Source organism: Ustilaginoidea virens, chromosome 2 (assembly GCF_000687475.1).
Source record: "Ustilaginoidea virens chromosome 2, complete sequence".
NCBI classification, from domain to species: Eukaryota; Fungi; Ascomycota; class Sordariomycetes; order Hypocreales; family Clavicipitaceae; genus Ustilaginoidea; species Ustilaginoidea virens.
In genome coordinates this window covers 3051707-3067227 of record NC_057317.1, presented here as the reverse complement: position 1 = coordinate 3067227, position 15521 = coordinate 3051707, and the positions used below count along the sequence as shown (strand labels likewise).

The 15521-nt window shown below is 55.4% G+C and overlaps 5 protein-coding genes across 5 annotated transcripts; 3 read left to right on the top strand and 2 right to left on the bottom strand.

Moving 5' to 3' along the window:
• Positions 1–2025: 2025 nt before the first annotated feature.
• Positions 2026–2325, bottom strand: UV8b_02592 (uncharacterized protein; the record flags this gene model as incomplete). The annotated part of the gene is made up of 1 exon (XM_043140090.1): positions 2026–2325. One exon carries the CDS (start codon positions 2323–2325, stop codon positions 2026–2028), a length of 300 nt encoding a protein of 99 aa, XP_042996024.1.
• A 342-nt stretch (positions 2326–2667) lies between these two features.
• Positions 2668–2982, bottom strand: UV8b_02591 (uncharacterized protein; the record flags this gene model as incomplete). Its single annotated transcript, XM_043140089.1, has 1 exon — positions 2668–2982. The coding sequence occupies one exon, from the start codon at positions 2980–2982 to the stop codon at positions 2668–2670; it is 315 nt and encodes a 104-aa protein (XP_042996023.1).
• Positions 2983–6736: 3754 nt separating this feature from the next.
• Positions 6737–8963, top strand: UV8b_02590 (uncharacterized protein; the record flags this gene model as incomplete). The annotated part of the gene is made up of 5 exons (XM_043140088.1): positions 6737–7421; positions 7582–7929; positions 8041–8281; positions 8370–8851; positions 8935–8963. The coding sequence occupies 5 exons, from the start codon at positions 6737–6739 to the stop codon at positions 8961–8963; spliced, it is 1785 nt and encodes a 594-aa protein (XP_042996022.1).
• Positions 8964–11016: 2053 nt separating this feature from the next.
• On the top strand, positions 11017–11916 carry UV8b_02589 (uncharacterized protein; the record flags this gene model as incomplete). Its single annotated transcript, XM_043140087.1, has 2 exons — positions 11017–11272; positions 11333–11916. The coding sequence occupies 2 exons, from the start codon at positions 11017–11019 to the stop codon at positions 11914–11916; spliced, it is 840 nt and encodes a 279-aa protein (XP_042996021.1).
• A 1870-nt stretch (positions 11917–13786) lies between these two features.
• UV8b_02588 (uncharacterized protein) lies at positions 13787–15157 on the top strand (the record flags this gene model as incomplete). Its single annotated transcript, XM_043140086.1, has 1 exon — positions 13787–15157. The coding sequence occupies one exon, from the start codon at positions 13787–13789 to the stop codon at positions 15155–15157; it is 1371 nt and encodes a 456-aa protein (XP_042996020.1).
• Between the last annotated feature and the right edge of the window lie 364 nt (positions 15158–15521).

Below are 15521 nucleotides of genomic sequence, written 5' to 3'. Positions count from 1 at the left end.
AGGGTTTGGCTGTTGATGACTGGAATCATCGTCGCCTGGCACTTGGGCAAGAGCTGTTCAAAGCAAGCACAAACCCCCACGCACACGCTGGCACGGGCACGCTCAAGCGGGTGCTGGCTGGCATCAGCAAGAGTTGAGCTGTCGCTGCGCGTGTGCCCGAGCGCCACCGCAGAGCGGAGTCGCGTGAGCGGAAGAGTTGTCGAGGCCTCAATTTTTTTTTTTTCCCAAAGCGTTTCTTTGGGGCTCCCATCCGGTCCAGGGCGTATCGAATTCATCGTGCGCTGGAGGGCGGGTTTCTATTGTAGTGAAGCGTGGGGCAGACAAATAGAGGAGATGGGCGACGGCGACGGCGATGACGATGACGATGACGATGACGATGACGATGACGATGAAGAGGGTGGGAATCGGCCGCTGCCAGAGAGAGCTCCAATGACGAGACGAGCTGGTTTGCAAGCGGGACTGGTTGAACTTGGGACACGGCATCAACTCGGCACCAACACGGCATCAACACGGCATCCAATTTGATGCTTGTTGTTGGCTTGGATAATGTCAGTAACCACGACCGAGGCGCGGGGGGTTATCAGGCCACGTACAGTCAGTCAGTCAAGCCAGCAAGGGCCGCCCAGGCGTCGTACAGTCCTGAACAGTGCGAGTGCGGGCTGTGCCAGCGACGTGCCCAGAAACCACCACACCACACCACACCACACCACACCAGACAGCGAGCAGTTGACTGACACATGGCACAGTCTACCAGTTCAATGTTGACACGGCCTAGCAGTTTGCATCCAGCATTCAAGACGATACAGCGAGGAAGCCTACATACCAGGTAGGTGCCTATCCTTATTCACGTAACCACGCGACGGACGGGCAAGCAACAAGCATCCGGGCCTACATGCCGCTTGTTACGTTTACGTACCCTTTCCCCACGAGGCAGATGAAAAGAATCCGGGTCCGGCAATGCGTATTACTGTGCGCACACACCTTGGAAACGGATACATGACAGGTATTTTTTACCTTAGCAAGCTCTGGGGCTGACCGGGGGGGGAAAGTCCTCGAACCTTGGTTGAGCTGGCTGGGCACGTGTCCGGTACAGTTCAGAACGAGCCCAGTACCAGCCCAGTACCAGCCCAAGTCACGACGGCCACGGGCCAGACCAGTGACGTTTTACTTTGGACAAGTCGACCAGTTGACGGGCAAATGCCGGAGACCTTTCTCAACATCATCCCCCCCCCCCGGCGGATTCGCACTCGTCGCATCCTGGAGCGATTGGTCATTCCGACGGCACCGGTCAACGGGGGGGCCCAAAAGGGGTGGGAAAAAGAAAAGAAAGGAAAGGAAAGGATTGACGACTCCTACGCCACTCCACTCGCTCGCTGCCCGCGGCCCTCGGGCGGGGGAAGAGGAGAAGAGAGGAAGAAAGAGGCGGCTCATCACTTTATTAACAAGTCCATTTGTCTGCATGGCTACTGTACGAGGACGACCCGCAGTCATGGATGGGCTTCTTGCATCACTTAAACCTCGGCGCAAAAGCCCAGCCCCCCCCCTCCCCCCCCACCCCGCCAGCTTAGCGAGTGACGTTGACTGCGAAAGCAATTGGTGAAGCTGGTCGTCCATGTCATCAATGTCTGCTGCTGGACTGGCTGGCTGTCCGGCTGTCTGGCGCAATGCTACATAAGCCGCCGAACCGTGCCAAGAAGCTCAATGCAAAAGGACCCGAGGGGAGGGGGGCACCTTTTTTAAAAATGAGTAAATAAATAAATAAAAGAAAAAAAAAAAAACAACCAAAGAATCGAGAAGAATTGAAACAAACTGGAACGGGTGGTCGCCCATTTATACATACAAATCCCCCAAAGGAAAGCCCGTCTTCCTGCCTCGTCCGTCTCTTCGCTCCGTGCCATCTTCCCACGTCATGCCTGCGCCGCATCGGACAGGACTTTGTCGCCCGAGCCCAATTAATCTTGGCCGTCTTGGCCGTCTTGGCCGCAACCGCTAGCCCGCTCCCCTTGCGCGCGCGCTGCATGGGTGCTACCAGACAGTACGTTGTCTTCCGTCCCGACCACTACAACGGCTGATGGGGAGCATTGCAGTTTGCATGGCCTCGTTCAACCCCGGCTGCGGTGCTGTGCACGGGGAATAGACGCGGAAGCGCTCCCCGGGACGATTGAAGCTTGGCGTCGAGGCCATGTATGCGACGCCGTCGGCCGTTGTTGTTGTTGATGTCGATGTCGATTTCAATGTCGATGTTGTCGATGTTGTTGATGCTGATGTTGATGTTGATAGATGACCTGCATCTTTGGTTGCAAATCCCAGGTGCCCCTGTTGCATTTTTCAGCAGCACGCCCAAGTTCCCATACTGGACTTTTGTGTGAATCCATGTCTCGAGAGGCATTGCCAGCACAGCCAAAGATGCAAAGGTAGATTCGGTTGTGCATCTTTTTGTTCACCTCATGAGTCGCCCATTACACACGCATGTTCAGCCCGATATCCTACCAGCACAAGACGCCTTGTTCCTGCATACCATACCGTCTGGGAAGCCAACACCCCCAAGCAAGCCGCGGCGCAGCTGCCTGGCCGCCTGCTACGGCGGGGAACGTAACGTCAGGGCGGGTGGCGAACGAGCTGCTCGCTGCTCGCTGCTCGCTACTCTCTTTTGGATGATAAAAGCTACTAGCTCGTGGCCCGGTTGAAAACGGCTCGTCTACCGTCTACCGTCTGCTGTCTGCTGTCTTGCTGTCTGCTGCCTTGCTGCCTTGCTGTCTTGCTGTCTTGCTGTCTTGCTGTCTTGCTGTCTTGCTGTCTTGCTGTCTTGCTGTCTTGCTGTCTTGCTGTCTTGCTGTCTTGCTGTCTTGCTGTCTTGCTGTCTTGCTGTCTTGCTGTCTTGCTTCGGTCGTCGGTCTGTCGTAATCCATGGCCCAGTCCAAGACTTTCGACTTGGGACGACCGACGCATACACTGTGCGCACGTAGCTGCTGCGTCGCACATGGCACTGTGCCGCCGTGCGCAATTGCGTCTGGCCGTGCGTCTCTGGTTCAGAGTCTCAAGAGCCGTTCCCAATGTCCGTCCGTCCGTCCGTCCGTCCGTCCGCCCGTCCGTCCGTCATTTTGCCATGATTACACAAGCCATCGCATTCATGCATCATCGATGACATGTTGTTCCAAACAGCCATGGTAACTATTGCTACATCTACATCTGACTTTGCTGCTCTCCTTGTCGTCGGCCTTGGTCACGCCGGCCTTGGTCACGTCGGCCTTGGTCACATCGGCGCAGCCGGACCTAGCGTGTTTGTAGCGCACACTTACCTTGGGTATGTACATATACCTTGGTATGTTATGTTAGGTACCTGGTTGGTATCTATGCTACCATCTCGCCAAGCAACCTGTACTCCAGAGTCCAGACGGCTCGTTTGGATTGATCCCCCATCCATCCGTTTCCGTACCGCACCACGTCCGCTCCTTCCTCCTCACTTCCTTCTCCCTCTCGGCCTTTCTTCTTTTCCACCCCTTTTTTTTTTTTTTTTTTTTTTTTTTTTTTTTTTCTTTGGCCACCACCTTTTGCATCCATCCCCCCGCTCTGCGCCGCCGTCTCGGACGACACGGCCGCCTCCAGCACCAATCAATCATGGATTGATTACCCTGGCCTTGGGATTGATGCCAATTGCCACGCCCTGCCTTGAGGCAGCTGGTCGTGCCCGCCTCGAGTCGCAGCCACGGCGCTGTGCGCTCTTTGCCTGGTCCGTCTGCGTTGGTCAACGCAAAGACCAGCCCAGCCCAGGCTCTCTCGTTGCGCCAACCTTGAGCTGGCTGGGCCCCCGCCGAACCTTTGAGCCATGTCGCACGCAACTGGCCCCTGTCGTGCGGGCCCCTCTGCCGCCATCAAACTGCCTGGACTACTCCGTACGTACTGAGTTGCCTGGTTGCATGCGCCTCTGATACCGTGAGAGCCCCTGGGTCGTGTTATTGAACCGGAACCAGGGCCATGCAACAACACTGATTGATGGCTTCACCTTGGTTGGGTCAATGCTTCCCTAGGATTCTTTTACCAGCCATTGAAGTACACCCTACCAAGTACCAGGTACCTACAGTACCCTGAGGACCTGGAGGTAAGGTCGGTGGTCCCATGGCAGGCCGCTCCTTCCCGAGGTAGTCCGTACTTGGCTCCCCGAAAAAGACTGGGGGACCGTCTGGTAACTTCCTGCTGGCTCCGTTCCATTCCATCTGTTCCAACTTTTTCAGAGCGCAATATGAAAGCTTCACTCAAGCTTCACTCCTTCAATGTTCCTTTCTTCCTTCCCATCGGAGTCGGCCACTTGGAAATGCGGGCCCCAGGGATGCGCATTGGCGGCAGGGCATGCCATGGCTGACTGTGACTAAGGCAACAAGAGATTGACTCACACTGAGGATGATGTCCCGATGTCCCGCAATCAAGCCTTGCCCATCCCTCATATGCCCCATTTCAACATTCGACACCCCACCGGGTTCCGTCTGGTCTGGTCTGGTCTGGTATTACCTATTACCCTATTACCTGCTTTCTGCTAGCCGGTACTCGGTACCCGCACTACCCGGTACGTACGACGGATCGGCTGCCTCGCCTCTGCCCATCGTTTGCTCGCATCATCCATCATCCACCACCACAAGTTCTGATGTGTCAACTGGCGTCGACTGGCGCCGCCTGGCGGATAATATCGTACGTGCGTCCCCATCATGTCCGCAACCCAACGCTGGTTCAATTAATCTTCTGACTTCCATCCTTGCACACCCCCCCCCCCCAAAAGTGTCCCGTTCTCGGCCGCCGCCGCCTTTTGCCTCCTCCTTTGATTCATTCATTGATTGCCCTCCTGCGCCAGGCTGCTTTGCTTGTCTCTGCAGACTATTCCAGCGGCCGAACCCCTCCAATCCGTCAATGACCACATCACTTGTTTGGCAGCACGAGCCTTTACACCCCTCTTAGCACGGAAGCTTGCTATTGCGCCGCCCTTTACCACCGCCGGCCAACTCGTCTGGTGCCTTTTGCCCCTTCATGACTCCATGTCTCTTTTGCCGCACTTCTTAATAGTCTCCCCTTCCATGCCTCCTAGGCCTAGGCCTACGCCTCACTGCCAAACTCACCCATCCGATTGACTCAACTCGCACACGCACGCACACAAGCACACGCACACGCACCAGTTGATGCCCTAGCTTCTCTCCTCCTCCTCCTCCTCCTCCTCCTCCTCTCCTCCTCTCCTCCTCTCCTCCTCTCTCCTCCTCTCTCCTCCTCTCCTCCCCCGTGCCAGTGCCCGTGTCTTCTCTTGAAGCTGTGGTCTTGTGTGTGTGTGTGTGTGTGTGTGTGTGTGTGCTCGTTGGCCACTCCGTCCATGTCGTCCGTCCTTGGTTGAATCACCACCACCTGCTGGCTGATTCTATGGGCTTGTGTCTTTTAGCACCCGCCTCTTCCTTCGCCGTCCAACTCAACCAGGCTTATAGGCTCTCGCCTCCACCTGTAGTGCTTGGACATACTCGGCACAGTACTGGCACAATAAGCTCCAGAGTCGCGTTCGCTACGCTCGTGCCTCACCTCAGGCTGGCTCGTCCGACGAAACCAACTCAGTTCCACTGATCTCTTCCGTCTTCAGACACCCGCCTTCTTCCATCGTCCCCGCCTCTTCCGCTCGCCACTTGAGCTTCTTTTGTTGTCGTCCTCTTGCCCGTACTCTTTTGGCGCTGCCGACTTGTGCAAGAACGTCAATCCTTCCTCACCCATGACTCGGGCGGCGGGCTGAGGGACAAGTCGTTATTCAACCGGGTTCCCTTTCACCAAGGATCGACCGACCTACGCTCTTCCCTTTCCCGTCTCCGCTGTGTCCCGAGTTTCCCTCCCACACATGTGACCAGCGCCCGAGTCGAGACTTCAGAGAAGAAAGGAAGCAGCAACTGTTGAATGTCGGACAATACCTTACCCCTCCTTCACCCAAGGCTAATCACCATCAAAGATAACCCCATCGGGGCCCGAGCCTCTCTGAATCATCGCATCTGAGATTGATTTTAGGGCAATAGCTGCCGATGCCCACGTTCTGTACCGGCTACTTCAGTACCAACCAGCCATCCTCAACGCACCACCCCCCCTAACCCTCCTCGCTGCTGCCTCACGCTTGCCGTTCGAACCTATTGCTCGCTCGCTCGCTGCTCGCTCATCCTCTTGATACGACCTATTCCTTTTTTTGAATCTCGTGGCATCTAACTCCATTCGTTGCGATACTCAAAAAAAAAAAAAAAAATCTCCTGTCTCCGTCATCTACCATCATTTAGCTCGTATCACTCCCCTAGTTACGTCTCTGCCGACAGCGATTGCGCATTCTTACTCGATATCTTTGTTCTCCGTCACTTCGCCACACCTCTACGTGTTTACTCTCTGACCTGATGCCGGCGCCGCTTCATCCGAGCTTACAAAACCAACCCAGCCAATCAACAAGTGTACTTGTTGCGACGAAACAGGACCCAGAGAGCGCAGGGGACAAGGGACAAGGAAGTAAGGAAGCGTCATTGAGGACACCGTCGTTTCGAACACGGCGAGCCTCACCACAGCCGTCGCCACAGCTCTAAACAAGCCGGCGGCCACCTCGTGCTCTCGCTGGTTTTGGTGATAAAGGACCGGTGTCGCTGGCTGCCAAACTTCCGCCCTTGGCTGTTCGCGCGTTCGGTCACGGCCTACGGGCACCAGTGCCACTGGGAACGAGGACTATCCAGCGACAACGAGCCGGAAAATGGACCAGATGAATTTTCTCCCGAATAACTCTCGGAGATTTTCTGCCGGCGGAGCTCCTGTACAAGCTTCTCCAAACTCTTGGCTCATACAATCCCACCACTCGCGCATGTCAGCGTGGCAGAACCAACAGCATCCGTTGCCCTCGAGTTCGGTTTACTATTCTCATCAACATGCCTTTGGACGGCCTTCGATAGCCCCGGATTCCGTGCAGCCGCCGCTCCCGATCCAGCCTGGTACACTACCTCATCCCGACCGTGGCCTTCGAGCTTTGCAAAATTCCGACTCTGCTCCCGGATTATCTGCATCACCCGTGTACTGGGCCTCAACCTTGCAGCCAATGCCGGCCATCTCAGTGCCCTTACCCGTGAATATTTCGGCGGTGAATTCGAGTAGCGGTGACTCAGCATCGGTCGCAGGGTTTGGAAGTATGAATCCGGGTGGAAGAGGTTTCATGCTGCAGCCACCTGTAACAGTTGATTGGACATCATCACCAGGTATTACTTCGGACGCACAGTCACACGTTCCCCTTCGGTTCGCCTTTTCCGAGCGTCTGTCCAATGAATCAGAACGTCCGAGCAGCTTCCCAAATACGGGCCATTCCTACCCTATTTCGCCAACTTCGCCTCGCCGCGCCAGCCAGCTACTGTCACCCAGTTCCCAAAGAGTGCATCGTTCACAGTCATGTAAGCTCGCGATCCCATAGCCAGCACCGAGCGTTCTACCCCGACATCAACATTCGAAGATTCCCCATATCAATGCTCGGGGCTTTTCGTTTCGCCTGGGAAAATCTCCCTACGCCAGTGCCCAAGCTCCTTTAATGGTTCGCTGACTAGTTTCTCGTAGCCGCTTCTTCGCTTGGATATCGTGATTTTACAGGTCTTCCTTCTCCGGCTTCAGAACGCCGTCGACAACCTCACGCTAGAGCCCGGAGGATCGCTGGCTCCCGTCAATCGGGGTCTGACCCAAGTCGGTCGTTGGAGGAGGCGAATGACTATGCGTTTGGTGACAGCCCAACGCGGGCACCGAGGCTGAACCGCCGGAACACCCATGGAGCAATTCATTCGGATGAAAGCGTAGCCCGCCAAATTCAAATGCTCCGCGGCGCCGTGTCTAGCAAGTTGGTGGCTTCCAAAGCGGCTTTGCAATCACTGGAGAGTGTCGACATCTCTGATTTGCCAAACGACGAGAAGAGTGAGTCACACTACATGCAAGAGTCCACCCATCACCTTAGCTACCTCTGCCTGTGTGGGTATCGCATCAAGTTTGCTGTTGTTGTTGTTAACGCCTTGTGGGGGAATCTAGTATGTGTTATTTGCTACAATGCATATGGCGTAGCTAGTCCAGAAGGAGTGAATGAAGCGCCTCTTCGTCTACCTGCGTGTAAGCACGTCTTCGGAGATCACTGCATTAAGAAATGGTTGGAGGATTCGGACAGCTGCCCATATTGCCGAAACAAACTTCAATCGGAGCAAAAACACTCCTATGGATCAGCAAGGACGTTTATGAACATGATGAGGATGCGGGGCTTGCCCCTACCGGCTGGGTATGTTTTGTCGTCCCAGGCGCGGCGAGAGAAGGTTCCCTCCCCCCGCCAATAAATTGAATAGATGTTTGGAGTTGACCGAATGTAGCATAACCGACGAGTTACTCACAAGGCTAGCGACTCGGCCGATGACAGAGTCGGAGCTCCACGAGTTATTCACCCGAGCAGTGCGTCCTGCAGAACGCCGATCGCCCCCGGATGACGACGCAGCTGGTCAGGATCAACGAAGAACACGCCAACGCCGCAACGGTCCTACCCCAGTTCCCGACTCGTCACCGTCCAGCCTGCTTCAGTCCGCGTCTCGCAACTTGATGCTGGCAGAAGGTCCATGGAGCGTGTACCCGGCACTAAGCGGAGCTGCGCAACCTTATCCTCAACAAAGGTCGCAAACCAGGCCTGCGAACGAGCTGAATGAGAGACGGGTTGTAGCAGAAACGTCAAACCCAACCAGGACACAAACTCGGAATACTGACCCGGAGGCTCCGGTGATTGCGCATGGGTCATCAATCCGAAACCCGAGCTTGTCAAGCTCGACGCATACAACGAGGAATGCCCAACGTCCTACTACCAGTATGTGGACCTCTGTCGACTCTGACCAGACATCCTTGCCGTCCGGTCGGGCGGCTGCAAATCAGCAACCAGATGAGGCACAGCCGTCATCTCTACGGCCAAGCAGGAATAGGCCATGGTAGAGGCAAGCATGTCCAAAGGGGTGCCCTGGGATTTACGGTTCTATCCAGGATGCAGGCAGTTAAAGTCCCTGGGTGCAATCCAGAGCTTATGAATCCCAAAATCAGGACAACCATCAGCTTTGTTTTTTCTCGTTTCTCGACTTTCGCTTTCGATTTTTTTTTTCTTTTATTCCTTTTTTATCCATCAACACTTTTGGCAAATCGTCTTGAACAACAGTCTTGAGACATGGCCAAGATTGTTATAGTGGCTTTTAGAGGAGCCTCCTAGCCCACATGCATTCGTTTCCTTGTTTGCCCATTTTTTTTCGGCTTCTATTTGTTCGCGCGGAAAATCTCCTTGTGTTTGTCGTGGCCAAGCTGGGGTAAGCAAGCTAGTTGGGTATCTCTTTTCCGCGTTGTTTGGCGCTCCAGGGGCGTGCGAAGATGTGGAAATAATTACGACCATGGCATGGCGTTGAATCTTTGTTATCAGGAACAGCATAAAGCATGGAAGGGTCGTTGTGCAATTCATTATAGATTGTGTACACGTATCTTTTGATCGTATGGTAGACAGCGAAGACAGGAGATAGCGAAGTGATGCAGAGGCAGCAAACTACACGGCAAATGTTGGACGTATGATGCAAGTACGGACAAGTATTAAAAGGTTCGATTCCGAGCACCTTGGCCCGCTCGTAGTCTGTCGGGAAACGGATGCAGTCGTAGGCGAAGGCGTGAACCATGACCCTCAGGAGCTGGGACATTGAAGGTTTAAGCATAAAGGAACCTTTGGGCCCCCCCCTTGACGCGCCTAGCCTACCGTGCGTAGATCACCGACCGAGGTCCCCTTTTCTTTTCCTTTCTTTTCCTTTCTTTTTTCCTTTTCCCTTTCTAAGCCTGCAACGGAGCAGCAGATGGCGGGAGTTTGACGTTTACGGCGCAGCGTGAAGGCGTGGCGTGGAGCGGCGCCACCGCGGAGAACCCAACCTGCAAGGGGACCAGTGTCATGAGCTGAAAGTGAATCCGTGCCTTTCGCAGCCATGCTCGACAGACAAAACGAGGTTGTGGGCATTGACCCGTCCCTCGTCGCTGCATGTCTGTCTCTTCATCGTCCTAGGCCCCGGTGTTGCGGCAGAAGTCGTCGCCGGGCTGTAATTAGAACTTCAAATTCCTCGCGATATGCAGAGGATTGGCGAGCGGTCAAGCACGTCAACTGTCTTCAGCGGGCACCACCGATCATCACCGAAAATCCTCCAATGAACCGAAGACGTCGTGACACGGCATCGAAGCATAGATCACTTTAAAAAGACTCCACTCTTTTTTTCTTTTTCCCTGGATTGACGGTTCACAAACTCATGGCCGGCAGCTGCCCGCAGTGCAAAGTTCGTGCACCAGTGAACGTGAACTTCCCCCTCCCCCCCCCTCCCCCCCCCTTCTTCCTCTCAGGCGCCTGATTGGTGCAAACTAAACGAGCTGCTTTAATGAAGCTGCTGTGTTGCTTACACGGAAAGATGAAAAAAAAAAAAAAAAAAAAAAAAAAAAAAAAAAGTGCTTGGTCGCTGGAAAATTGGTTCTGTTGGATATTGAACTTCTTTTCTTGTCCTCAGCCCAGTATCGGACGGAGAACTGCCCATCATGCGACAGTACTGGGAAATAGTCGCTCTGGATGGCCGGAAGAGACTACATACTAGGGTGCAATCCCACACTGGGGGAAAATTCTCCCCTGTCCGGGCGTGGCCAGAGAGCTGGAAAGACTTCTTGCCGTGCCAGTGAAGCCTGGTGGCGCGAAAATTCAGGACGACGATCAGCCCTCTCCGGGCCACGAAGAGGGTTGGTTGCAGCAGCAACACGTCAGGCAACTCGTGCCGAACCGGCCTTTTTCATTCCCGCGATTGCTGATGGGGCCAACCAAACTTGCCAGGTTCCGCTGCCAGACAAGGGGCCCAGGGCCATGCATCGGCTGCGCCCCCCCCCCCCGAAGTTCATCATGTTATTTTCGATCACTGCAGCAGCCATGGCCTGCCTACCATTATCAGCCTGGGCGTCACGAGCCGATACTTTTGGGACATGGCAAGGAGCCGCATGCTGAAGTTTTACATGAGCTGTCTGGGCCGCTGGGCCGGGAAGAGACTGCTCGGTGTCGGGGATTACATGAGGCATGACCACTACCCTCCAGGATTGTTCGAGTCGGACCAGGAAAAGCAAGACTTGCTGTTAAGGAAGGCCCGCGGATCAGGGGACGAGGCAGAGTCGGACGAAGAGGCGAAGAGGACTGCGAATGGCAAAGCGAGGGAGACGAGGAAGAAGCCGAGCAGACGAGCCAGTCGGGCGAAACCGCATCGGTTGAGAAGCCAACGACGCTGTGGGAAACCGTGAGCCGCAGGTTCAAGGACGAACCAACCTGCTACAAGAGCCTGGTCGAAATGTGGCGAGAAAACCAAGCTGGAGATACTCATAGAGGGGGTTGACAGGTACGAGGACGACGAGGACGACGAGGACGCCATGCTAACCCGGCGCCTGCGCTACGAGACGATGGCGGAGTTCTACCGAGACCTGAGCAGCTGGTCCGTCTGGAAAGCCAGCCGCCTGTACGACATGAAGTTGGACGACCTGTACCCCGCCGACGAGGTCTGGATCCTGCGCAACCTGACCGCCAAGGAGATGGTGCGAGGCGATCGCTTCGAGCAGACGCCCGGCTCGCCGCCCCGCGGCCCGTTCCTCGAGCACCAGGGTCTCGGCACCGCCGTGCTGAGCCGCATCTGCTGGACGTCTGATCCTTCCATCTCGATGGAGGACCCCGGCGGCCGGATCAGCCGAGGCGTCTGGGCGGGACATGGCTTCGACATTGCAACCTTGAAGAGGCACGAGGAGGCGCTGGCTGCGGGCGAGATTTGGCGCGACGTAAGCGCCGAGGTGGTGGCCGAGGTGGAGAGCATGTGGCGCGCGAATCGGTGCGACGAGGAATGATGTCAGCGCAAACAGGCAGCCCTGGGCTGTCGAGGGGACCACGGTTCTGGAATGACTTGTGACGACTTGTGCAGCAAAGCTCCTTTCTTTCGCACACACACACACATATGTTCAGGCTTCACGCCAAAGCTGGGGCACGTACCGACCGTACCAACGGGCATCCTCGTCACGTCCACAGAGCCCCATGTTGATGCCGGCTGACCTGACGCGGCCGTGGGTCGGATATCACGGCTGCCATGTGCGACGGCGGCGACTCGTCGCGGGCATCTCGCTCGACCGGCAGCTTCCAAAGGCAACAGCTACACATGGGAAGAAATGGCTGCGTCGTGGAGGAAGACACAGCAACGTTGTAGAAAATCGTTGGGAGTCTTTTGAGTCATCGCATCGCCTCTGCTCGTTTGGCTGGGCCCCACGGCGACCTTTTGATTCGATCAAGGTCCCTTGACTTGGCCTGGGCTCCAAGAATTGGGGAACCAGTCATCGGGCCAGCCGAGCCACCAACACCAGCAAGCAAGGGGTCGGAAACGGTCCATCTGGCAAAGCCTCAGCAACGAATGAGTCTCCCGTCCAGGATTTGGCCGTGTGGCCTTGAATCCCCCTGTCGGATGCCGTGGTGTTGCACCGAAAGTGACACGCCACACAATGTGTGACTTTATTGGGTATTGTATATCTTACTACATTACATAAGGTATATTAGGTACTGCGTGCGATACCTGGGACTGGGAGTACGCGCACGCTACCTGCCCCCTGGCTGGGTTGGGTACCTAATGTACTTGCCTCGTGCGGCAGTCCACACGCAGTACGGAGTACTCCCGTTCCACGTATTTCCACGCAGTAAAAAGAAGCTAAGCCTTTAATGGAAGAGACATCAGACGTCGGACCGGGGCACAAACCCAGGTTCTCCGTAGATTTGGAGTCATTGCACGTCGAGTTATGCCGACTGGACCGGCTGAATCATCTGTCCTTTTCCTCTTCTTTTCCTTTTCCTTTCCCCATTCTTTCCGGTTTAGGTCACGATTGATGTTTGCTTTTCATTGGTCGCGCTAGTCCCGTTGACGGAGTCGGTGGGGATAAGAGTAAGCGGCCACCGCAACCCTCCAGGGCTGCGGTTCGTCGTGCGCTAAATCCGGGCGTCAACGACCTCGGCCCCCTTTTCTGTCCAAGGGAGATCATTGCAATCCGCATGAATCGGCAGGCATGAACCTGTGAAGCTGTCAGCCGTTCTTCATCCATTATCCAGTTCCTGTCCGGCCTGCCTTTTCCTGCTGCATTATCACACCGGAGTTCCCATCCACAGCAATCGGTTTCACGCTGGCCTCAAGTATACACACCCCCTTTTCCTTTTCCTTTTCTTTCTCTTTCCCTTCTGCTATCTGGCGTCCCCTTTATTTTTTATTTTATTTTTTTCATCTTTATTTTTATTTTTTGGCTCCAGCTCATCTCATCCGTCGACTCCGTTTAGTGCAAAGCGTTCCGTGGGCATGATCTCCACGCAATGCAGAATCGCGGCGCTTTCCCTTGCCGGGTGCATCTTGCTTGCCTCGGCGCAAATGGTCAGGTCAAAGGTCATGCTAGCTGAGGCCTTTGCCGGATTTTGGCTGGCGAGCTGTTTCGTATGGGCCATTTGGTCCGTGTTTGTATATCCGCACTATGCATCACCGTTGCGGAGTCTACCAACGGTTGAAGGAGCGCATTGGTTGTTTGGACATGCAAGGATATTCCTTATGAGAACGGAGGAACCTACAAGAGAATGGTGAGTCGCGATCATCCCTTGAGCTCCTATAAAAAGGTCTGCTGATATGACCGCCAAGGCTCAATCTGTGTCTTCCCGAAAGCTTGCTTTGCTGACGTTTTTTTTTTGGTTTCAAAAATGTTGTCAAGGGCCTCAACAATCCCCCACCAAGGACTACTTCGCTTTTTCTGGCTCTTCGGCTGTGACCGAGTCCTCATTACGTCCAGCAAGGGCCTGGCCGAGGTCCTCGTCACCAAGAGCTACCAGTTCAAGCGACCGGATTTCGTTCGCAAGCTATTGGAGCCAGTCATTGGGGTGGGAATCCTCCTGACCGAAGGTGGAGTCCACAAGGCCCAGCGGCGGAACTTGATGCCGGCATTCGCCTTTCGTCATGTGAAGAATCTGTACCCCGTCTTCTGGAAGAAAGCGCGAGAATCCGTGCAGGCCATGACGGCTACGGCAAACGGCGAGGGCATCGCGCAGCTCGATGCCCTCGATTGGGCGAGCCGCAGTACCCTCGACATTATCGGAGTGGCAGGGCTAGGAGTCGACTTTGGCAGCATCCAGGATCCGAGCAATGCACTTGCTACGACGTACAAGTCCCTCATGTCTCAGCCAGTGGCCTCTCGACCTGCAGTATTGCTCCAAGCCCTGCTCCCCAAGTGCCTGGCTCGTCTGGTCCCCGCGGGTGGCAGCGTCGTTGCCGAAGCGAACCGCACTATCCGCCGCACGTGTCAACGTCTCATACGGGACAAGAAGCGCAAGATGGCAGCCGAAAAAGAACGCACAGATGTGGACATTCTTTCCGTCGCCTTGGAGAGCGGCTTCTTTAGCGACGACGGCCTCGTCGATCAGCTCATGACTTTTCTGGCAGCCGGCCATGAGACCACGGCCACTGCAATGACTTGGGCCACGTATGTTCTGTCGTGCTACCCCGAGGTACAGGCGCGGTTACGCCGCGAAGTGCGCCAGAGCCTACCCCCGCTGGACTCGGCCGTCGACATCTCCAGCTCAGACATCGACAAGCTGCCGTACCTAAACGCTGTGTGCAACGAGGTTCTCCGCGTGTTCCCCCCGGTTCATCGAACGTCGAGAGAAGCGGCGGAGGATACCACCATCGAGGGCCAGCACATCCCCAAAGGGACAGTCGTGGTCCTTGCCCCTTGGGCCACCAACGTAGACGAGAAGCTCTGGGGCAGCGATGCGCTAGAGTTCAACCCGGAGAGATGGTTGGTCACGGAGGGGAGGGATGCCAGGGCCGCGGCCGGTGGTGGCGCGAGCAGCAATTACGCGTTATTGACATTTCTGCACGGCCCGAGGAGCTGTATCGGCGCCACGTTTGCCAAATCTGAGTTTGCCTGTTTGCTGGCTGCATGGGTGGGACGTTTTGAGTTTGAGCTACAAGATGAGAAGTTGACGGACAGAGGGAATTTGGCGATACGGTTTGGTGTGACGGCGAGGCCCAAGGGTGGGCTACATGTCAAAGCAAAGGTCGTGCCAGGGTTTTGAGAGTTTGGTTCCAACTGCCGTGGATGAGGGAGGAACCTTTGGGGTAACCTGGTTTAAGAGGTAGAGTATGTTCCTTGCCATGCCACTGAGTCCTTTCACTCCTAGTCTTTTGCATGGATTGCATGGACGTGTGAAAATAATGCACCCCGCTTCCGATTTGCGAGGGCGGGGCTGCAGCGCGGATCTTGCAAAGAATAATTGCTCCAAGGGCAAAAAGTCAAGTCAACCAACCATTACGGGCTAACGCGGATCCCGTATTCTGCAAATGACGGAATTCGTCGTGGTCGGTTGTTGCAAATTGAGTGACGAGACGGACGGCTTGTCATGTATCGGTACGCTTTCGCATTCCAGACCCTCTGCGGCG